Source organism: Mesoplodon densirostris, chromosome 9 (genome assembly GCF_025265405.1).
Source record: "Mesoplodon densirostris isolate mMesDen1 chromosome 9, mMesDen1 primary haplotype, whole genome shotgun sequence".
NCBI classification, from domain to species: Eukaryota; Metazoa; Chordata; class Mammalia; order Artiodactyla; family Ziphiidae; genus Mesoplodon; species Mesoplodon densirostris.
The window spans coordinates 91205566-91230237 of record NC_082669.1 but is presented as its reverse complement, the minus strand read 5'-3'; the positions used below and the strand labels follow the sequence as shown (position 1 = coordinate 91230237).

General features: G+C 41.0%; 1 protein-coding gene across 11 annotated transcripts in view; it reads right to left on the bottom strand.

Moving 5' to 3' along the window:
• Positions 1–24672, bottom strand: part of NRF1 (nuclear respiratory factor 1) — a 127234-nt gene that overhangs the window by 18903 nt on the left and 83659 nt on the right. For all 11 annotated transcript variants that reach the window (XM_060108494.1, XM_060108500.1, XM_060108493.1 and 8 more), the window contains 4 exons: positions 23662–23859; positions 22575–22676; positions 16160–16317; positions 8524–8648 (listed from right to left, as the gene is read on the bottom strand). In XM_060108494.1, coding sequence (XP_059964477.1) covers positions 8524–8648; positions 16160–16317; positions 22575–22676; positions 23662–23859 — 583 coding nt within the window. The remainder of the gene's footprint in view (positions 1–8523; positions 8649–16159; positions 16318–22574; positions 22677–23661; positions 23860–24672) is intronic.

The following is a 24672-nucleotide window of genomic DNA, read 5'->3' as shown; positions in this document are numbered from 1 at the left end:
ATGAGCATGGAACTATCATCATCCTAGTTTTACAACAAAGGCTTAGAGAGGTTAATGTGCTTGCCCAGAACACAGAGCTTGGTAGTGCTGCAGCTTTCAGAGTAACCATCTAGGTCTGCAGGTCCTCCCATCTCCCTTGCCCCTCCTTTTACTCTCAGTGCCACACCAGATACTCACAAAGTGAAATGACCCTAGCCACACTCTCTATAGCAGAGGTTCTTAATTTGGGGAGGGGGTGGGGAAATGGGAGCTCTCTCTGATCTATTTGCACATCTGATCAAAGCTGTGGACCCCAGAAAAATATAAAACTTTTCTGCAGAATTTCTCAGGGTCCACAGACCCAGGTTAAGGATGCCCTAACATTCGTATAATATACATAAAGTAGGTTTCCACAGAAAATTAAAACACACATGTTGCCCCCCGCTTCAGGTCCAGCTGGGCTTACCTCTTTATAATAAGTACAGGACAGACCTTTCAGCCATCCCGTCTCATTTGGGAGGCCTTGCAGGACAGGAATGTGTGTTTCTCATGCAAGGACCCCACCCAAAAGTCCTGCTCCCTTATCTGAACCCCATGTTTCTGTCCTCATCCATCTACTCTTTTATCCCCCTTGCTAAGAAGGCCAATTTTTTTTTAAAAAAAGGCATTCCAATGAGCATGGCTGAGATTAAATTCAACTGGGAAAACATATATATATATATATTTTTTTTTTTTTTTCTTTTTGCGGTATGTGGGCCTCTCACTGTCGTGGCCTCTCCCGTTGCGGAGCACAGGCTCCGGATGCGCAGGCCCAGCGGCCATGGCTCACGGGCCCAGCCGCTCCGCGGCATATGGGATCCTCCCAGACCGGGGCACGAACCCATATCCCCTGCATCGGCAGGCGGACTCTTAACCACTGCGCCACCAGGGAGGCCCTGTATTTTTAAAAAGTTTATAAAAAGGTCAGAGACAAACAGGGAGGTGAAAGTGATAACATGGTCAATGTGAAAAGAAGATAAAGTGTTTTTTCTGAAATAATCTGAAAATTGATTTAGTTTGATCTGGCAATTGGAATGGGTAGTAAAATGTACATGTGTTACACAGTGCAGCAAGACTGAGTGGGGTCTTTGGGTTGTAGGAAATTTTATATCTACGAAACTTAAGGGGGAACCTCAGCAGCAGGACCATTGCCAGGGCCAGGCCAGAACAGAGAGGGACGTACGGCACTGAAGAGAAATGAGAAGGGCTGCTCTTTCTGTGAGTATAATGTGAATGCCCTTGTAACCAGCTTCGATTTTTAAACAGACCAGCCCCCTAGTCCATTTCTCTTCATTCAGGGCACGAGGAAGGTAGCTGGCCCCAGGTCTCAACCAGGACAGAGCAGGTAGTGGATGGTCTCCAGGTGTCGGACAATAGAGAAAGATGTACTTTACGAACACTCTGGGGAATGAAATCAAGGGCTGGAGGCAGAGCCAAGGGGAAAGCTTCAGTGAGTAGCAGGGGAAGCAAATTAGCCAGTCAACTTGCTCTAAGCAGAAATGTAAACTCCCCTGAGCCCTTTCCCACATTCCCCAACCCTAACACCTTAGTCTCTATTTCCCTGGAAACAGGTGGGGAGGCTGAAAGAGCCCTGGCATAACTTGAAGGGCAGCAGGAGAGCTTGGGTAGAGGATTTTAGAAGGTGAGAAAACAACTCTTCAGCTGCATTTACTCCCTTCTGACCATCATCTACTTCCCCCCCAGACAGTGTCCCCTCGTTCTAAACAGCACCCACCCGGGAATTCCCTGGTGGTCCAGTGGTTAAGACTTGGTGCTTTCACTGCCGGGCCTGGGTTCAATCCCTGGTTGGGGAGCTAAGATCCCACAAGCTGTGCGTGCGTGCCAAAAATAAAAATTAAATAAATAAAAAATAAACGGCACCCAGCCATCCCTCTTATGTTCACTAAGTGCAAAGTAACCGGCTCACTGAAAATACTTAAATCTGACAGCCAGCTGCTGACTGCTTCTGTGACTTCTGGAACCAGAGAAACACACAGACCTATAGGCTTCTCCAGGCTAGCAAAGGAAAGCCTGTGTGTGCATGTGCGTGCATGCGTGTGCAGTGGGTGGGGATGCTAGCAGGGGAGCACTTGGCATCAGAACCACCAGAGGATCCCTACAGCCATGAGGAACAGCTGGGGCAGATGGGCATTGTGGCTAGACCAGACAAAGGCAAGTGGCCTTCAGCAGAGATGGGAGAAAGGCCCGGACATTTCCAAACTTATTTGTTCAACACTGGGAGACACTCATCACGCTGTAGTTGTGGAGTCCAGGCAGAAACAGTCCCCATCAAAGGGGGGCAGCAGAGCAGAGCGGTTTGGAAACAAACTGCCTGAGTCAAATGTCACTCTGCTACGCTCTGTGTGAACCTGGTCAAGTTAGCAAAACTTTCTGTGTCCCAGTTTCTCCATACGTTAAATGGGGATAATAGTGTTTACCTTATAGAGATATTCTGAGCTTTAGATAAGTTAATGCATGTAAAACACTTAGCAGAGTGCTTACATAAGCAAGCATTATAGAAATGTTTGTTAAATAAATAAATCTAATGGGACAATGGGACTGAGAGACAGAATGCAAGGCTAACAGCAGAAAAGAATGCTATGTCCTACCTTGGAGTACACCATAAGTGGGTAGGGCCCCCACCATCATCTTTAATACAAAATTGAAATTGAAGTTGGGGGAAAAAAGAGAAGTTAAAATTTCAAAGTGCAAGAACTGAGCTTCCATAGAATTCTACATAAACAGAATGGATGGCCACAATTTCTTAGTCTAGAAAGATACATCTGGTTTGGTCTTAAGAGAATGAACATGGTTGCAGCAGGGACAATGTTTTCTCCTGCAACAATTACTGTCCCATTATTCAATTCACTGGGGCAGTATTCAGAGTTCTTGTCTCCTACTGCTGGTCCATCTTTGTCATAATGAACACTCCCCATGTCCCTTGCCCCAGGGAAAACTGGGGCAGAAGGAGAAGAGAAGCCTTAAATTAGTCAATTTTAAAACTTCTTAGCAGTTCTGCTAACAGGCTTGGTAGGATTTTTTTCTAGGATGAGGCTTAATTTTTCCAGATGAACTTAAAAATTATTGTGAAGTTCACTCTGCAAAAAAACTCTTTGGAATTTTGATTGAATTTTTTTCAAATTTGGAAATAGGCCTTTCACTAGCTGCTAAGAATAACATCACAATAATAAAATATTACAGTATAAAGAACGGAACAAACAGATGAATAGAAACAAAAGAGCCTCACACAAGACCTTACACCGGCTATTTAAGAATTCTGCATAATAAAGATGACAAACTGTTTCAAAACAGTTTTAAAAGGATGGATTTCAACCTTTTTTATAGGATAAATGATGCTGGAATAATTAATTATGTAGGGGAAAAAATGATTCAGATTCCTACCCAATGCCATATACCAAAATAAATTCCAGATATTTTACAGTATTTAAAATGAATATTGAGTCCATAGAATAACTGGCATATAGATATTGATCTGACTTGGGGCCTATGTAAACATAAAGGTAAAAAGAGAAATAATTAAGGAAATAAAAGTGAAAGTGGGACTTCCCTGGTGGCGCAGTGGTTAAGAATCCGCCTGCCAATGCAGGGGACACGGGTTCGATCCCTGGTCCAGGAAGATCCCACATGCCGTGGAGCAACTAAGCCTGTGTGCCACAACTACTGAGCCTGCGCTCTAGAGCCCATGAGCCACAACTACTGAAGCCCGAGCACCTAAAGCCCGAGTTCCGCAACAAGAGGAACCACTGCAATGAGAAGCCCGCTCACCACAACGAAGAGTAGCCCTGCTTGATGCAACTAGAGAAAGCCCATGTGCAGCAACGAAGACCCAATGAAACCAAATAAATAGATAAATAAAAATAAAATAAAATAAAAAGTGAAAGTAACAGAAGTGAAATAAAAATAAACAGGGAAAGCTTGCAACATATACAATAAAGGGATTACATCTTTCTCTTTCTCTTATTGATTTGGAAAAACTCTTCATATGTTAAAGACTTCAGCAGAAAACGGGTGAAGAACACGAATAGACAAATACAAAAAAACACATGTGTAGATAAAATCATGAAGGAAAAAGTAAAATTATCTATCACTAATATTAAAAAATGCAAATTAAAATGAAATACAACTTACTGCCTACCAAATAGGCACACACACACACAAAGCAAATTATGCTAATATCCAATTTCGGTGAAGGGTAACGAAGCAGGTTCTAAACAGTTCTGTTGTAAGTATAAGTAAGTATGAGCTATGTAGAGAGCAAAGAATCAAAGGTATGGACAAGTTTTTATACGAAGATGAAGAGTATTATTTTTGTTGTAAAAATAGTATTAATAGCCTAAATTATCAACGATAGGGAATTGGTTATTATGATGGATAATATGATGATATATTAGCAAGTATTAAACATATATTAGCAAGTATCAAAAAATATTTAACCACATGAAAATGGTTAAGATATTTCAAAATAATTTATGAACTAGTACAACATGATCTTAATTAGGTTAAAAAACCTTGTGAGGGCTTCCCTGGTGGCGCAGTGGTTTAGAGTCCGCCTGCCGATGCAGGGGACACGGGTTCATGCCCCGGTCCGGGAGGATCCCGCATGCTGCGGAGCGGCTGGGCCCGTGAGCCATGGCTGCTGAGCCTGCGCGTCCAGAGCCTGTGCTCCGCAGCGGGAGAGGCCACAACAGTGAGAGGCCCGCGTACCACAAACAAACAAACAAACAAACAAACAAAACCCAGCAACAACAACAACAAAAAACCTTATGAATGGGGGGAAAAGGCCATATTTAAAAAACTCAACAAAAACAAAAACAAACCCTCAAAATATTAACATTCTATGTAGTGGGATCATAGATGATTTTTATAATCAGGACCAAAACAAACAACCCCAGGAAATGCTATGCTCCCCTTTTTTCTTGTGGTGTTGTTAGAAAAAGTGTCAGCCATTTTAGAAAATGTTGATCCTTTCTCAGCAGCTCTGGTATGAAGCTTGATGGACAATAATTGAAGCAGATGATTCCCATTACCTTTACTGAGTACCTATGAACTTCAATTATTTGTTTTGTCTTCCCCCCATCTAGCTTTTTTCATTATTTTTTGTAGAAATAGGAAGAAAGATGAAAGATCTGTGGATCTGGTTCCCTAGAGAATTGCTAACAATGGGTGGCAAGGATGGGTGAGAGGTGAATATCACTCAAGAGTTCTTCAACCTGTGTGAGCCTGCCTTCATTGGTTCTGGAGTCCATTAGCAAAGGGAGTTCTAGGGTACAGAGGATGGCAGAGTAAAAGGAAACCAATGGGCAATTTAAAATTGTTCAACCTCTTAAGATGTGTTGGGGGGAAAAGCAAGGGATAACTGTGTTAAAAAGAAAAAAAAAAAGAAGAAAGAAAAGAAGAGGTAAAGGAAGGAACTCAACCAGAGGCCTTTCCCAGACTTAGGCATCTCAAAGACAAAGACACCTGTGAAAATCTTTGAATTGAACCAAACCATGAAACACCATCATAAAAGACCAAAGACTCATTTACCACTATTAAAAAAGGGAGAACATAAATGAAATAGAGTAATGCTAGTGCTTGAGTAGTCTCTTTACTGTTGGGGTGAGATAGGGTCCAGAAAAAAGAAGTCTTCAGATATAAGATCTCTTGTCAGGTCTGCCTTGGTAATTTGGAATTTAAACTTCTGCCATGAAGGTGTCATTATCCTTAACTTGAAAACCACTGACCTACACTGCCCCAGACATCTCACATTGGTTACTGTACTCTATCAAGCTTCACACACAATCATCCTCCATCCCCTCTAGTTCCATCCCAGAAGATACTGAAACTCCTCCTTCAGGTTGGAACAGGCCAATATCCGCATTGTTCTTAGAAGAGTCATCTGCTAGTAGGATTTTTATTTAAGCCATACTCTGGAATCTGGGATGTATTTTTTTCCCCAGTAGTGTCTGTTACTAAATAGCACCTGTTCTGCTATCATCTTCCTGATAATAAACTCTTCCTGATAATAAATTTGGTCTACTGGCAGATACCATAAGCTTGTCATCACAAAAGTGACAAACAATGCCAACAGGACACAATCTGAAAGAATAATGCAAAAAGAACCCTTGAAATTCCAGACAGATAAACTAGTTGGTTAAATGAGAATATTTTGGTTCCAAGTCCCAGAGTAAATCCTATAGCACTCTGGGTAAAAATGCTAGAAGGCAGAAAGAGCATCAGAATTACCTGGATCATATCCAATATTAGATTCATCCTCTGGATTCCCAAGGGATAGATGACATGATATGTGCCTTCACCTAATATTACTAGGATAAGGCACAACTCAACAGTCTGATTTGATATAGCACCAAGAAAGTGGTAAATCCAACTCTCAAGTCTGAGTTCACACATGTTGGCAGGTCACAAACTAGGGAATGGTCTGCTTTGGGGAACCACTGGCTTTTTGGATGTAGATCATAATTTTCTCTTATCACAAATGCAGCCAACAACATGAAGTCAACACAACTGATTCACACAACCCAAGCTACTGAAAAGAAGCAGCTTCCAGGAATCAACAGTAATGGTGTGGTTCACCTTTATCTCATGGCTGAATAGATCTACTTGGCGGGAGCCCCAGAGAGTACTTACACTTACCTATAAATTCATCTACCTGAAAAGGTGAGGCTAGGAAGGAGCCAGAACTATAAAGCAGTCTCTTCTCCTCACCCGGACAGGTCAAGACCACTAGAAGGGATAACAAAGTCTCCCATCAAACCCACACAGGGAATTATTTTTAGTAGTTCCACAGTGAATAACAGGAATTGCACTTCAGAAGAATGTGACACAGTCAGATATCTTCTGTTCAAGGTAGATGAGGACTGAAATGAGGAATAGAAAAAGATAAGGAAATAGGGGTAGGATTCAAGCTAAAGAGCGAGGTTTTCCTTAATTCCAACTACGGTCCATTTCACCCTGAACATACATGGCTATAAGATGCCCTTTACCTTGCAGTGTTTGGCTAAGATCAACTTTATCTCAATTTGGGTTAGTTCATGGAAGCCCCTAGCCCTACAGAAAAAGTAGGATGTAGTTTTAATATGTGATTTTTTTGTTTTTTTTGTTTAAGAAAATGATTCTCAGAAGCCACATGGCTCTTTACATTTCCTGTTATTCTTCTCTGGGAGACAGAAGTGCTTTCTTCTCCCCACTTTTGAAGGAGGATGCAGCATTGTGTCTTGCTTCAAAGACTTTTCCAACTAACATGTTATTTAGTTCTTAGGGATCTACCCTAAAAAAAGTGCCAGGGACTTTTCCTTCAGCCACTAAATGCCATTAAGGAACTGTCTGCCTAAATAAAAGTATGTAATTATCTATCCTCTTTCCAGGACTTTAAACTACAAATCTCCAAAAACCATAGAGTAGTTAATTTGTCCTACTTAACCTAATTATATGTACATTTTAAAAGCTTAATAAACAGTCACACAGAGTCTCACAGAACAGGACTGGTCTTCCTCTTTGACTCAGACTTTTTTTTTTTTTTTTTTTTGCGGTATGCGGGCCTCTCACTGTTGTGGCCTCCCCCGTTGCGGAGCACAGGCTCCGGACGCGCAGGCTCCGGATGCGCAGGCTCAGCGGCCATGGCTCACGGGCCCAGTCGCTCCGCGGCATATGGGATCCTCCCAGACCGGGGCACGAACCCGTATCCCCTGCATCGGCAGGCGGACTCTCAACCACTTGCGCCACCAGGGAGGCCCTGACTCAGACTTTTGAGGTACTTCCTGGGCAGCTCAAGACTTCGTTACTGACTCCCAGAGCCTGCTGAAGTAGATCCAAAGAGCTGGGCTGGAGCTGTAAATTTTTGTCATCATATTTCTATGAACTTTATCCCTCTTGTTTATGCAGGATATCACCAATATCCAGGAAGTCAAAGAGCCGGGAAAGAAGGGCAGGGTGGTGGCAAGTTATTGGCTCAATCCGGAGGTCCTTGGTGAGGCCACATTTAACAGGAAGCAGAACCCATAGCATCAATCAGAAAAGCGCCTTTATCACAGCCTGCTGACTGACCTTGTGGTGAGATGGTGGTGCCTTTCTCGAGATAGTCAGAACATTCCTCGCTACCACAATGCACTCGCCCACAGGAGAGTCTCTGCTATAGTAAAGGACACTGATCTACCCCATGGGAGAAAAATGGACAAAATGTACCCCACGGAAAATTTAAAAATCCCTCTCAGCAAGTATTGTCACAGCAAATAGTCACTTTTCAAATAAGTCATTCAGTTAGGTAGCCATTATTATGGCTGTTTTTCCCTCCCAGGAAACCCCAAGTCTCCTACTAGTGAAAGGAATCAGAGGCTCCTAGAATTTTCCTAGGTATCAATTGCCTACCAATATAAAAAAACTCAAATCAAAGTTCAACCTCATTCTGAAGGGTTTGTTGTCAGTCATGTCATGAAGGTTTAAGTGGAAACAGGGAAGAAATTCAATAAAATATTTATGCTCTCTTACCATTAGCATCTTGGACTCCAGTAAGTGCTCCGACAGCTGCTGCGGTTTCCCCAGACAGGACTATCTGTCCCCCCCCTTGCAAGGTGGCCTCGGCCAGGGTGGCGACAGCATGGGCAGCAGCTTCGCTGTGGGTATAGAAAGAGGAGGAGGGATGTATGAGTTGAATAAAGGTATAGCACTGCAGCAAGACAAACCAAACTTTCAACCTTTCCTAGGATCTCTCCACTGACTCCACGTTTGTGAGCCTACCAGCACATAAGGGATTCCAGGGCTATTGACAGAATCAGAGCAATTTTTAAATGATAATAATAAATAGCTAAAGAAATCCCAAGTCTTTCACGTTTATACAGCTAATGTGAGATTTTCTTTAAACCTAGGAAATGGGTGTTTGAGGACAGAAGGCACACATTCCCAGTCCCTTCTTTATCAGGATCAACTGAGTGGCTGTAAGCCATAGTGGAAGCTCTGATCCATGTTCACAGTGCAAAAGCCATTTTGGTTGTCAATCACAAGGTTTTCTTTTTCTCTTTTCTCTTTACGGTAACACAAGGCAGACCATCTGAAACTGCCTTTTTATAGCTAAGGATGGATGATAATGTGAGGAGTCAGCAACCTGGACTTGCTATTCAATTAATATTAAATAATAACTCTACTCAATGCTCTGCAATAACCTATATGGGAAAAGAATCTGAAAAAGAATAGGTATGTGTATATGTATAACTAAATCACTTTGCTGTGCACCTGAAACTAACACAACATTGTAAATCAACTATATTCCAATATAAAATAAAAAATTTTTAAAAGATACATAAAAATATATCAAATAATAGCAATTTGGTTTACATCCATGATTCCAAATACAAAGTAATGGTTGACTAATATCTTGCAAAGTTCAGCCCTTCCTTTTGCTTCATGTACATGTAGGCAGCACTAAATTAACACTTAAAAGTTTAAATTATCACTATAAGCCCCGAATCCTTGACTCTACAAACATAATGAAATAATAAACCTCCCTTCACTGCAAACCAAATACTCTGCAGAACAGAAAGATATTAGCCATCTATTTATAGTAAACACTATTCTAGCAGTTTGTATCCCATTTTTCTTTTCCTTATTGTATGCTTTTACTATATGCATAAATACCCACTTTTATTGATTCTATGATGATACAAACTATAAAATGTATTACTGTTTCATGTGCCAGCAAAAAAAGAAAAGTTCCTGGGCATTCCCTGGTGGTCCAGTGGTTAGGACTCCGCATTTTCACTGCCAGGGCCTGGGTTTGATCCCTGGTCAGGGAACTAAGATCCCCAAGCCCCACAGCACAGACAAAAAAAAAAAAGTTCCTGACAATTGTAATCATAAGGTTATAGTTTACCATCCAAACTTCAGAGATGTTAAAATGTGGAAGAAAAGAAAAAAAGAACCCACCAGATAAATTCATCACCTCTCCTGGGAAAGTACCAGGTACCACTCTGCGCAGTTACTGAGGAAGTGTCAAAAGTGGGCATGGAGAAGAGGAGGTGGCGTCATTTAGTTTATCAGAGGTGGACAAAGTCCTGGGTTTGACACCGAATAAGCCAGTTGATTCAACTTTGTTCTGAAGCTGCAGACTTTGCCACAACTATGGCAGTCATCTCGCAAAAACAAGCTGTAGGGGAGGATGGGGCAGGGGGCTGTGGACTGGTTAAGGCAAACGTGTCAAGACTGTGGGCAAAGCAATGTGTACCAAACTTAACAGTGTTCATCTAAGCGAGTCAGCAAACAAGTAAAGCAACTGACATAATCATTCTTCTGGGGAAGACTTCTTGGTCACTATAAGGATGTTAGGAAGCAGTTTAAGAAATCCAATGGGCCTTCCCTGGTGGCGCAGTGGTTGAGAGTCCGCCTGCCGATGCAGGGGATATGGGTTCGCGCCCTGGTCCGGGAGGATCCCACATGCTGCGGAGCGGCTGGGCCTGTGAGCCATGGCCGCTGAGCCTGCGCGTCCAGAGCCTGTGCTCCGCAGCGGGAGAGGCCACAAGAGTGAGAGGCCCGCGTACCGCAAAAAAAAAAAAAAAAAAAAAAGAAATCCAATGGACAGAAAATCTCATTAAATAGAAAATTCTCCCCTTCTTGCTAACTTGCCTTGCTTTTTAAATTGTTATGTGTGTGTTTAAAAAGTTATTTTTCTCTGATAATAAAATGCATGTAGAAACTTGTAAAAATTCATTTAAGTATAAAAGAAAAATTTTAAATATCACGCAGAGATAAGAGCTATTTTCCTTCTAATCTTAAACACAACTTTAAACAGATAATCAGGATCATACTGTACAGTTTTATAGCCTGCTTTTCTTACCTAACTTGGTATTTCCCCATATAAATATTCTTTGACATTTATTCAAAATAATAAGTTAAATGTAAAACTGCTGATTCCCCCCACCCCCTTTTCTAGTTGTTCAGCTGTAGTAACTTTTAATTTCCAGGCTTCCTTCAACTTAGTTCAAGATCATGATCACATATTTCAAATTTATTTACTTCCTTTATAAAAAATTGGGGGATGGAATTGAGGTTGAGCAAAAAGCTGAACAGGATCATAGAGTTTCCATGCAGCCCCTTTAAAAGCTAAGATCAATCTCTGTGCTAAAACGTACTTCAGATCTGATACCCACAGCCAGTCATTCCATAGTATCTGTAACATGAATTCAGAGCCAAAGTGGACCCTTGATCTGGAATTACTACTAAGGCTATTCTTTACATTTTACAAGGTAGATTTTAATTTTAGGATGCTTTATAATTAATTATTAGAGATAGTAAAACGAATGATTATTTAGTGCCTAGACCCTTAACTTTTAATATTTTTCTGAGAAACTTGTGTCAAATAATATTACCAGCCAATTCTGCAGTGTTCAGCTATCACGGATTAACAATAAAAATATTTAACACTCTGACCTGAGACTTCATGGAAAGCCAAAAAGGATATTCTTTGGAAAATGCTTCAGCTGTGTGCTATTTTGAAGAAGAAAGCTGGTATATGAGAACTGTTTATATGGAAATAGGAGCTGTGTTTACAGGTTACCTCAGCAACTGCTCATTTCCCCACTGTTTTTATCACAATCTACAATAATCTTATTTCTATGACCATCAAAGGTGATGTCCTGCCACTCTTGGACACATGCTTGCAGTGTGAAATTTCACAGGCTATGAGGGGAAGAGCAGCCACCCAAGCCCTGACCCAGAAGAGTCCCGGTATCCAGTCATACCCATTTTATAATGTCTGAAGCTCTAAATATTTGAAGTCATTTTCTTTAGTACCCTTCTAAAATATGTTATGCTGGAAGAAAAGCTGTGAAGCAGCAACAACTAAAGCAATCTGGGATGCCAGGGATGAGGGGTCCGACAGGGATGACAGGTCCACAGGTCGGTAAGGTTAGTTACTGCATGCCCTGTTCAGGGGCCAGGGGCAAAGCAGCAATGGATGGATCTTTTACATCGTGCAAAAGACAATGGTGACGCCTGTGGTCAGCAGACTGCCATTCCCAAATCGATTCTAACCACTAGACTTCATGGGAAGTGATCAAACTGTACTGCGAGAAAAAGGTTACCTTCACTTAAAAGGTGAGTAGGGATCAAAATGTCTCTAAGCTACCACTTAGCAATTTTTCGACAAGTCATTTCCAAACCAGAGTTACAAATGAGAAGTTTCTAACAACCCCCCCCCACCTTTTTTTCTGTCAACGTTTTATCTGCAAGTGTCCAACCTTCACCTATAGGAAAAAGAGGCAGTTGTATAGTCCCTGTCCTCTATTTCCAGAGAGGATTTCTGATCTAGGTTGTCCATCCCATGTTACTGGACAAATAAATACAAGTTCATATATTAAAGCCATGTTTTATTTTAGTAAGATCTCTAATTTTAAGTCAATATTTCCATTTTAACAAATGGTAAGAGTAAATTTTTCTTTAAAAATATGATTCACTTATTTTCTTTAAGCAAAGTCTCTTCACAGAAAAAGAACAGCAACTCTAACTTTCTTGAGCATTTGTTTCCCCACAGCCCTGAGTCACGGCACTACACACAGTAGACACTCAGTAAAAACTGTCTTCCTGTCAACAACATTGCATACATTTCCACCAGGGCAAATGTAGATTCAGTCTACCAATATTTATCATGTATCTGTCTCTATGTGCAAGGACTGTACTGGCTTTGCAGGACTTGTGTTAAGAGGGAATGTAAGTCTAGGACAACTTAACCAACAACCTGAAACTTCAAATTAATCACTGTATTGCAACAAGCAAATGATGATTTCACTTCCTTTCCTGTCTGGTTGTTCAGGGTGAACAGGTCTTTTTTTTTGAGCTGTGACACTCTGCTTTTCATTTGTGCACTTTGATTCTCTCTCCATCTCCTTCCTGAAAGTGTTAACTTATTCTGTATTTTGAAAATAATTAAAATTAACTAGCTTCCATTTTTAAATGACAATTTCTCCATAACCCTTTTGGGTATGGAGGGTGGGCTACAGGTTGTCTGAGCCCAGGGCCCTCATTCTAATTTGCTATACAAAATTCTTTTAACAGCATGGTTGAAAAAAGGTCTGTCCTGCACCTGTCCTGATCCCCTTTCCCCTCAACAGTTGAGAGAACACCTCTGCCTTCTTGTTCTCCAGCTGCCATTCCATGTAGCCTGCCCCTCTCTCTTTGCTCTGCACCCAGATCTGCTGTTTACAGTGCAGCAGAGGTGCAGGTGATTGTTAGAGAACCGTGCTTGTTCCATCTGTGCCTGAAAAAGAGAGGCTGGAAGGGAGCAGCTCTAGGAAATCGTTTTGTTACCACAGGAACAAAGACCAGATTCGCAGTATACTTTTCACTAAGATGACTTCCAGCAACGAATTCTTTGGAGAGGCTGGGAATGGGTCTCATCCCATAGAGAAGCAAACACAAAGGGCTTGTGTCTTAAGTCCAATCCTCCTGACGTTAGACAGTGGGTTACCGCTCCTGGAATTAGAAGCCCATGATGTTCCCCTAGTAGCCTGCTACAGTCTAGTCTTCACTGCCAGGCTTGGTTTCTTCACCCCCAGCAGAGGCTGCAACACACCATCCCCCAACACTCATCGGGGTGTTGAACTATCTGATTGCAAACAGATTTCAACATCTCTTTACTCCTACATGCCAGTGAACCGTATTCTCCTTCCTTTGGAGTAAACACTGTAGCCACCTCAGCTGCATCTGAGTTTGTTAACAAGCCCTCAGGGGAAACCATTACCCTCCCTGCCTTTAAAAATAAGCCCTGGTCCTTACACTAAAGGCAGCCAGAATGTGCCTCATGTTTTCCACTATGTACAGGGTTCCCAGGACACTCCCACTTCACTGGAATAGCAAAGGTGCTGGCTCGATGAAATGAAGTTTTTCTGGTCTTTGATGGTGGCCTTTTAGACCCCACGCTACAGTGAGGGGTTACCGGACCAAAAGGAAGGAGGGTTTCACTCTAGTCATAGCTTTCAGGAAGTTTATCTGTGTGTCCTCTCTCAAAGGTACAAGTAGGATTGAGTCAAAGTGTAAGGAATCAAATAAGACTTTCATGTTACTGAAAAGTGATATGGTTCAATGGGCTAAGAAAAACGTTTCGATCCCAGGTCACTCAGGGACTCACTGGTAACTCTGGAAGGACAAGTGTTTGTGTTATGTTTCAGTTTTTTATACTTGACCAACCACCAAGTCCTGACCATACTTCCTTCAAAATCAGTCGCTTTATCTCCACTCTTACTACTAGTTTCCACACCTTTGACAAGTCATACCTGGACTGCCTCTTCTTAACTGGCCTTCTATTTCTAATCTCTTCTCGCTGTAAACAATTCTAAGTAGACAAAATTTAAAATATAAGTTAAATGATAATAAGTATAATTCCTGAAATGCTAATTACAGGCCAGACACTTTGATGAGAGTTTTATATACATCATTTCATTGAATCTTTATGATTCTACATGATGAAAATTATCCTTATTATAATGATGATGAGACTAATGCTCAGGGGTTAAATTTCTCAAGATCGAATGGCAACTAAATGGCAGAGGTAGGATTCAAACCTGAATCTATACGACCTCAGAACCCTCTTCTCAGCCACTATATACTACACAGCCTGATGGAAATCTTCTGTACATAAGCCTATCAAGGCTTTCTAGTGTCTACCACAGCCAATCTGAACTTCAGCTGATTTTTATATTTTGGAGGAAGTGATCCCCTTACTCTGAATTCCTGCTATGTTCATAGTCTACACCATACATTTGGACAGTAAATTACACTCTGAGTAATATGTTTGCTAAGTGTTTTACTTAAATCAATCTCCTCATTCAAAGTATGATTTCTTTTAGGGCAGACATTATATCTTAGAGCATTCCTTATTTACAGCCTTACCTAGTAGAGTGCTGGCATGTCGCAAGAGTTCAAAGACTATTTGAGGCTAACAGCTGCTGCACATAATGTTAACAGCAACCTTACCATATGCTGGGCACTGACCTAAGGATCTCACATGCATTGACTTTTCCCATTCTCATAGCACCCCTACAAAGTAGGCACTGTTTTTACCCCCATTTTACATAGAGGAAAGCCTTGGCATTGAGCTCAAGTAAATCACCCAAGGTCAAACAGCTAGTAAGTGACAGAGCTGGGATTCAAACCCAAGTAGCCTGGCTTCAAAGCACACACTCTTAACCATTAGTTAAAATGTCTGCGTCCTGGGCTTCCCTGGTGGCGCAGTGGTTGAGAGTCCGCCTGCCGATGCAGGGGGCGCGGGTTTGTGCCCCGGTCCGGGAGGATCCCACATGCCGCGGAGCGGCTGGGCCCGTGAGCCATGGCCACTGAGCCTGCACGTCCGGAGCCTGTGCTCCGCAACGGGGGAGGCCACAACAGTGAGAGGCCCACGTACTGAAAAAAAAAAAAAAAAAAAAAATTGTCTAGGTCCATTGAAAATAAAATTGTGTAAGCAATGAACAACAAGAATAATAATATGGGGATGATTTTTTTCTGTCAACAACGAATAGAAGGAACCAAGCACGAACAAAACAATTTAGTTTTGGAAATTACCTCTTACTAGAGTACTCCATTCTGCAGTAACCTTCCTAAACATATCTGAAGAAAAAAATTCAGTTTTTCCCAATAATCCAAAACTTATTTTATTTCAAAGTTACTAATAAGCGAGGGAAACAAATTTCCTGAAAAGTCAGTAAAGTCAGCTCCTGACCAGCTAAAACATGGATTTAATACCCATAACAAAAAGCAGTTTCTTAGCAGGATAAAAGGAAAATCAATCCTGAAGCTTCTTCATTTTTTATTACATCCTTTGGTCCCTTTAAAAACACAAAGTACTTACATCTTGCTGCTTTTGGTCTGTTAAGGAGCACAGAATAGGATAAAGCAAAAGGGACCCATGTCCCTTGACCAGAAGGCTTGAGCTGGAAGTCAGGCTGCACTGGTTGCTGGGGATGGGATAGGATGGGAAGGCGGTAGGTGAGGGCTGATTAGAAAACAACTTACAGTAGCCTATGGGCTAAGAGTATTAAGTTCCAAATGCCAATTGTGACAAAGTGAGGTACAACGTTTCTCTTTACATCTGTATACAGGGACAGATTCGTCCTCCTCTTTTATCGCCCACCCCTGCCTCCACCTGTTGAGTGCCATGGTGACCGTGGCTCCCTGCTGCATCTCCTGAGAAGCTGCCACTGCAGCCTCTGCCAATGATGCCACCGCCTGGGTAGCCTCTGATGCTTGTGTCGTCTGGATGGTCATCTCACCTCCTTGTAACGTGGCCCAATTTTGTTCCACCTGAGGCAGAAAAGGACATGATAGTTAAAAAATCAAACTCACAAAAGGATTATGATTTTTAAAAGTCATTTTTCTAAAAAACTGCTACGTGCTCAGCCAAATACATACATACTTTTAAATTAACATGAATTACAACGTATAGAACAGGGTTTTTAGCATATCTTTGGTGTTAAAAAGGGGGGTATTAGAATATATATTTGAATTTGCTTATATTTGCGTAAAGAAATTCTGGAAGGACACAAAAGAAACCATTGAAAATATTTCCCTCAGTGTGTGCAGAGGGAGGAGTTGTGGGAATAGGTTGGATAGAAGGCAGAAAGATTTTTCACTGCAGCCTTTTACATAATTTTTGAAATATGAGTCATATCAATATAGTACCTATTCTAAAATTAAAGTTTCTGAATAAACCATAAGTATAATTCTAAAAAAATTCAAACTGTACCAAAAGGAATATAATGCCAGTACTCCAGACCCTTTACCCAAAGGCCACTGTTGTTACCTATTTCTCTATTTCTCATGCATCTTTGCAGGGATATTCTCTTGATATGTGAGCATATTTACACATACACATACACACACTCAAGAAAAATGGCAGTACATGCTACATGCTTTTTGTACCTTGCTTTTTTTCATAAACGATACAGCTCTGAAATGATTTTATTTTGGAACGTATCAAACTGCTTCACTCATTCATGATTCATAATAATGGCTGCATAGCATTATATTATATGGATACACCATGATTTACTTAACCAGACATCTTTTAGTGGGCATTTAGGTAGTTTCCAGTGTTTTGCTATTACAAACAGTACTGTGATGAATATCCTTATACACTACTTTGTACAGTTTATGTGAGTCTACTTATTGAGTAAATTCCTAGAAGTGGAATTATATATCAAAATTATTTTGTATTTTTATTTTTGATGGAAACTGCCAAATTCAGTAAACAATTTTTTTAATGTAGCAAAACCTGCTTTTCTTCTACTGGGGAGGAATTATGAAGAAACGAAACAAGCAACAAAACAAACAAAAAATAACATACTATCTGGTTATATAGAGTAGATTAGAATTCAGCTTTTCTAGATCTAGAACAGGGTTTCTCAACAATAGCACTATTAACATTTTGGGTTAAATAATTCTTTGTTGTGAGGTCTGTCCTGTGGACTGTAGGATGTTTAGCAGCATCCTTGGTTTCTACCCGGTAGATGCTAATACATCCTCCCCAGTCATGATAATCAAACGTATCTCCAGACATTGTCAAATGTCCTCTCTGAGGGGTATAGGGGTTGCCCCGGGTTGAGAACCACTGATTTTAGTACAATGCTTTGCCATTTAGAGATTTTTTTTCAGTCCTGGATACCTGAATCTAGCTACTTCAGTCCATTTTGCTCAATAATACTGGTTAAATATCCCCTCGCCCCCTGCCCCCACCCTTCCACCCAAAACCAAAAAGCAACAGGGGCAGTGAGAGCAGTTTTTATTCTAAAATACGGTAGGTGATAAATCAAGCAGCTCAGGTATACTATTTCTACAGACTCAGGTCTCAGGATGTTAGCTGTGTTTACTGGAGCTCTTTCTGGGGCCCAGTGAGTGGTAAACTTGTGCTTTCATGTTACTGTGTCCCAAAGAAAGTGTCACAAGCTCTAGGAGACACAGATACTTAAAATGCCTCCCGTGGGACTTCCCTGGTGGTGCAATGGTTAAGAATCCGCCTGCCAATGCAGGGGACACAGGTTCGAGCCCTGGTGCGGGAAGATCCCACGTGCCGCGGAGCAACTAAGCCTATGCCCCATAACTACTGAGCCTGCGCTCTTGAGCCCGCGAGCCACAATACTGAGCCCACATGTCACAACTACCGAAGCCCACGTGCCTAGAGCCCGTGCTCCACAGCAAGAGAAGCCACCGTAATGAGAAGCCCGCGCACCACAACGAAGAATGGCTCCGCCCACCGCAACTAGAGAAAGCCCATGCACAGCAATGAAGACACAACACAGCCAAAAATAAAATAAACAAAATTTAAAATAAAATTAAATAAAATGAAATAAAATGCCTCCTGCTTTGGCTCTATTGCTATACTTAGATTATCATAGTGCTCCTCCAAATGTTTGTCAAAAGCTCCCCAGAGAATGAGACATTCCTTTGGGCTACATTAGTATTTGCCCTGAGTTCTTATAGACAGTGGGCTGTGCCAGCAAGCCTTCAAGGCCCAACATTAAGAGCCAGAGATACCCTTACTTCCTTCCTGTAGAGCTGCAAGGTTGCCCACTCAGGAATTCACGAAACTCTTGCTTCTTAAGGTATTATCTCTTTGATCTCATTATTCCAATGAGCATCACTGCAAACAATGCCACTTTAGATGGCGAGTTACACTGCCAATCCATAGATGGTCGATGATTCCACTCAGAACATCAGCTGAAGCTGGCCAGCCCTGTAGCATTTTCCTCTTTCCAGATCTCCCCCTCTATATTTCTGCCCATCCCATTGCTGAGTATGGCCTAGTGCAGCTCTCCCAAGTACTCATACTCTACGGCAGCAACTTAATACATGTACATTTGGTTACAGCTACATTTGTAGTGAAAATGGTATCAGAATGTTGCCATACACAGTATACTTTAAGGAAGTTAAAGTTGTGACACTAAAGATTAATGGATGGCGGTAAAGGGTGGAGAAGTGGGAAGAAGCAGACGAAGAGATTTCTATTCAGAGTAATGACAGGTAATAAATAAATCAGCTTAGGTGTTAACGCTTCTTTGGAATTTCCTATTCTTGAGTCTCAGTGCTTTAGAGTTGTGTTTGCTTGAGCTCTTGCTGTGCTCCCTTTCCATCTTTTGGGAGCCACTGTGTGGTTATCTATGCCTGGATGTCACCATGTCCCAGAGAAAGGCCACAAACTCTAGAAGGGAAAGATATTCAGAGGATGTACAGTTAGCTTCTGTGCTTTTCTGAGAGAGACCCACTACAGTGAGGCCCTTCAAACTGTGGCTATCCTTGTCCCTCTGGCTACTGTGAACCACCTTGGCTTTTCCACACTTTCACACTGTGATGCACTGCATGTGATGCTCCCTTTGAGAGGAACACAACTCCCAGCCTTTGCTTCCTGTTCACCCCTCTAGTCTGAGCTCAGGTGAGATTAGAGCCAAGACAACTCCATTTAAAGACAACTCCCTATAGTCCAAGGCTCAGGACCTCTCCTCTGGGTCCCACAGTACCCTGGGCTTGCTTCTACTAGATCCTTATCTGATTGCCATTTTCTCTGATGTGTTTTTCTCTACCACCTACCTGTGTGCTCCTTAAGAGCAAGAATGGTCTTTACTTTCCTCTACCTATAGTATACACAGTGTCTGGCACAGGGCTCAGAAAGCATTTACTTAATGGATACATGAAGAACATGTTCCTTTATTCAGATTTCCCTACTTGCTCTTCAGCATACCTATATTTCAAATAAATTGACATTCAATTGATATTCATAAATTGATACTCATAAATTGATATTCAAAAAAAAACCCACCTAAAATAAGCTGTGCTACTTCAAAACTGTTACATGTGTTGATGGTTCAGTTTAAAATTCATGTCTCTAATGTCTCTGTACTTTGGTTTCTTCTGTTTCTTCTAACAGAAGCACATGCCCTACTATTATCAGATATCATTTCTGTTTCAAATTTCAATTTTTCCGACACATAATGCAATTAATATCACCCATATCAACTGGTGGTCTTACCGCAGAATAAATTCTCAAATCCATTTGTATTTGTAAATATGCCATCAAAATGGAAATTGTGTATTTTGAAATCAATATATAGTTTATTTCATATTATTTTGAAGTTCTTTCCTTATTCATTTCTAAATGTTTATGTAATTTGTTCTGTGTCCCTAATTAGTTTTAAGTTGCATTAGGTTAGAGATTCTTTTGGTTTCTTTATAACTACTTAGATTATTCGATATTCTCAGCACACAGAGTACTCAGAGTTGGGAGACCATTTTATTACCAGAAGAGACAGGCTCACCAAAGGTCCTTCTTATAAATGTAACCAATTGCAACTAACTGGATGTTAAATGCAGTATGATCTAATGTAAGAGCTCTCACTGGCAAGGCTAGGATAACAAAATAACCTTAAAACTTCCAGAAGTATAGGTGTTGTTTATTTTTGTAAATAACTTTCTGTTCCTTGGAGAAACAATGTTACATACAGGCGGTAGGATGTTTCTACTGAGTCACCCAATGCAATGCTTTGTTGGCTTCATATGGTCTTATCTGTCCCAAGTCAGTGAGATATTCTGACTAATCACAGTCCTCATGGCTCAAAACTAAGGTGCTGACAACCATGTCAACATCTGATCAGAAGGCACATAGAAGCAAACTATAGACTCTAAAACATTTTGCCACTTTCTGAGATAACCTATGCTTCTTTTCTTCATATTTTTGTTTCATTGTAAGTGTGGGAAGGGTTAGAATTTTTTTAATCTGACTGAATCTGGGTATTACCAACAGGTTATTTGTATATATCATTCACACACTTCCACACAGATGACTTTAAAACGATGTCAGTGTGCTGGAAAAGCCATAGATATGTGACTAAGATTTTTGTATCCTTCATATTTTCCATGAACTTTTGGATACATTGGTTGTGTGAAGTTATTCTGTAAAATGGGTTTCAAAGAATTAGTCTCTAGAGAAGTGTTTAAGCAACTCAAAGTTACTTTCTTTAAAAGAGTACCCAGGAAACATTCACTAGGGAGATACTGTAAATAACTTTGAGTCACAAAGTAACAAATCCCATAAATGTACCCACCACTGCCTTTCCTACCTCTTTCACACTTCAAGGAGTGTCTGTCCTCTAGTTTTAGTGTTTGGGGACTGATGAATTTTCCCCTCAGCTAATCCATTCTCTTTCATGACGTTTATATACCTTTAAAAGTAAATCTGTTGACTTCTACCTTTCTATACTGGAAAAGCAAAGGGTAGCTCCTGCCCCAAACCCTCCCAGGCTCTCTCACTGGAGACACTCTCTCCTGAAGCTACAGACCACTTTGCAGCCTCTCTGACAGCAGGAACCACAGTTCATTTATGTAGATGCTTCTCTCTCTCTGAGAGCAGGGTTCCAGTGTAAATCAACTCTACACATCTAACACCTCAACTGCAGCACAGCGGGGGGCTCAGCACATGCTGGCTGACAGGAGCCTGCTGTATTTCTCTTCACCTTGCTAGCCATGACCCTGTATCAGTTCTCTCCCTTTCCTGAGATGCACAAATAAGAGTGACTTTGTGGTGTTCTGAGTGGAAATATTCCATGGTTTTGAACAAGGGTGAGATAATATTTTTAGCTTTATTTCTGATATTGCTCTTTGACATTTGTTGGCTATTTTTCAAATTTCAGAAGTATAACCTTTAGGTGAAAAGTCCACAGTGACTTAACGAGCCCTTTCCTGAACTTCACTGATGGCTCAGAGCTTAGACAACATTTTTCTAATTGCGTTACCCAGCTTCAACACTTACACTGTGCCTTTGGGCAAGTCACCTAACCTTTCAGTTTCATCATGTATAAAGCAAAGATGATAACAGAACCTATACTTCCTAGGGTTGAGGAGTGCTTAGTTTACCGAGTGTCAATAAAGGTTAGCTACCTTCTTTTGAGTTAACATCCCATAATTATCTCAGTTTTGATAGGGAAAGATTTTCTTGTTCTTTTTTTTTTCTGGCTGTGCCACGCTGCTTATGGGATCTTAGTTCCCTGACCAGGGATTGAACTCAGGTCACAGCAGTGAAAGCTCTGTGGCTGAGTCCTAACCACTGGGCCTCCAGGGAATTCCCAGGAAAGGATTTTCTTGTGAAGTCTTTTCAAAGGCTCATTTAAAATGCAATAAGTCATGTCTACTGATTTACAAATATATATATCCCTTCAAAGAATGTTTTAGTCAGCTTTAGTTTTAATGATCTAATTTTTTTCATAAAGTCCAAAGATTAAATTCTTTGGGATTCACAGCATAAAAGTACTAAATCCTATGTTACAAATATACAATTGTAAGTTCCTGACAGTTATGCCTGAATCATAAGGATCCATAAATTTCGATTGTTATAATTAACAGACACAGAGTAAGCTACTTCGCAAAACTGACATGGTGTGATGTCTTAAACGGTTTAAGTAAAACAATGCTACAGATGTGTAGGCTACTTACAGTCTCTTCATCTTCTGGACCCTCCCTCTCCCTCACCTATACATTTGAGTATTTAAGTGGAAACAGACAGAATCCTTTCTTACCTCTCCATCAGCCACAGCAGAATAATTCACTTGGGCAACAGTGACTGTGGTTGGCAATTCTGAAGCATCAGCCAATGTGGCTACTGTTGCCCCTGTACCAACCTAAAGAAAAAACATGGAAAGTGATGTGTCAGTGGATGGATCCTTCAACCTCTCCTTTACTCAGAAGTTAAGATTCATATAATCCCAAATTCAGCAGAGGTAATGATTAATATACTTTGTAATATGAAATGAATTACTAAAATCACATCTCAGACACTAACATGAGTTTCAGAGTTTTACTTCAACCATATAAGTCACTATGAGAAGCCATCATGTTTCATCATTGGTGCCCAGTGTCAGTCAACCAACTTTCTACTCTCACCTCAATCTGAATTTTAGACACTCCCTCTATCTACCAACAAATTGTGTTTCACCTCAGAAGTGGTAATCCAGAAGGAATATTTCCTGGCCACTGAAAGAGTGAAATTGTAAAAAAAAAAGAAGCCATTTTTATAGTGCTTTGATTTGGAAATGTCTAGAAATGCTATCTACAGCTTTGTATTTAGCAAAATGCAAACAATTTAAAATATTATTCAAAAAATCGAGTTCAGGTAGGAAGATCTTGGGGAGCTGTATAAAATTCATACAAGAATTTATATAAAGACAACTTTCTTGGGCTTCCCTGGTGGTGCAGTGGTTAAGAATCTGCATGCCAATGCAGGGGACACGGGTTCGAGACCCGGTCTGGGAAGATCCCATATGCCACAGAGCAACTAAGCCCGTGCGCCACAACTACTGAGCCTGAGCTCTAGAGCCCGCAAGCCACAACTACTGAGCCCACGTGCCACAACTACTGAAGCCCGTGCGCCTAGAGCCCATGCTCTGCAACAAGAAGCCACCACGATGAGAAGCTCATGCACCACAACGAGAGTAGCCTCCACTTGCTGCAACTAGAGAAAGCCAGCACACAGCAATGAAGACCCAACGCAGCCAAAAATAAATAAATTTAAAAAAAAAAAAAAAAGACAACTTTCTCCAGTCTGAGGTGAGGTACCCACTGATCTGCCTCAGAAATCACAATCTGGTAACCAGAAGGTTTACTCACCTGGATAAGCGAGACAGTGCCATCAGGGTTACTAAAGGTCTGGACTACGGTCTGTGATGGTACAAGATGGGCTATACTGTGTGTGGTTGTGGCCTGTGTTTGTGTTTGCTGATCTTCAAAAGCATACAAAAGGTCTTCCCGCCCATGCTGTTTATAACAGTTTTTAACTATTGTCCGTAGTGCCTGGGTCCATGAAACCTGTCATCAAAAGACCAGAAAAGCACATTAAGTCACAAAGAATGTTGGTTATTCAGTTCTACCGTGGAATAAGCAGCTGCTTATTTATCAAACCAAACCAAACTTGCATGGAGTAACTCTCTCAGGATTATTTCCCACAGACCGATTTGGACATAAAGAAATTCAGCACCAAGTACCAACAATTTCACACTAGTTTCCTTCCTGATCAAAGTCTGGTTTAACTTTTGGGTTTTCCTGAGGCCAACTGTTAAACTTCTCACAGAAGAAGGTTACTCTTTTGTCAAGAATTTTATTTAAGATTTTAAAAAATATTTATTTATTTATTTGGCTGTGCCAGGTCTGCTGCTGCGGCACGCGGGATCTTCATTGCAGCATGTGGGATCTTCAGTTGTGGCATGTGGGCTCTTAGTTGCAGCATGAGGGACCTAGTTCCCTGACCAGGGATTGAACCCGGGCCCCCTGCATTGGGAGTGTGGAGTCTTAACCACTGGACCACGAGGGAAGTCCCTTTATTTAAGATCCTCAGTAGATTTTTAAAGCTAACTGAAAAAAATGAATATGCAGAACAAGTAAGGGAGGACACCTGGTTTAGTCTTTCTTCTTTTTTAAAATAAGTTTCATTATCAGCAGACTTCACTAACTTCACATGTCTCTATATTTATATTTTCAACAGTGATGCTTGCTAACAAGAAATAAGGACATTTCAAGTCTTCAAAGTGATTAATACCTTTTACTTCAAGTTTCGTTAGTTTTTCCAAGCACCTTATAAAATTAAAACTGCTCCAAAAGGCAACTATGTAGAGAGAAGTGTAA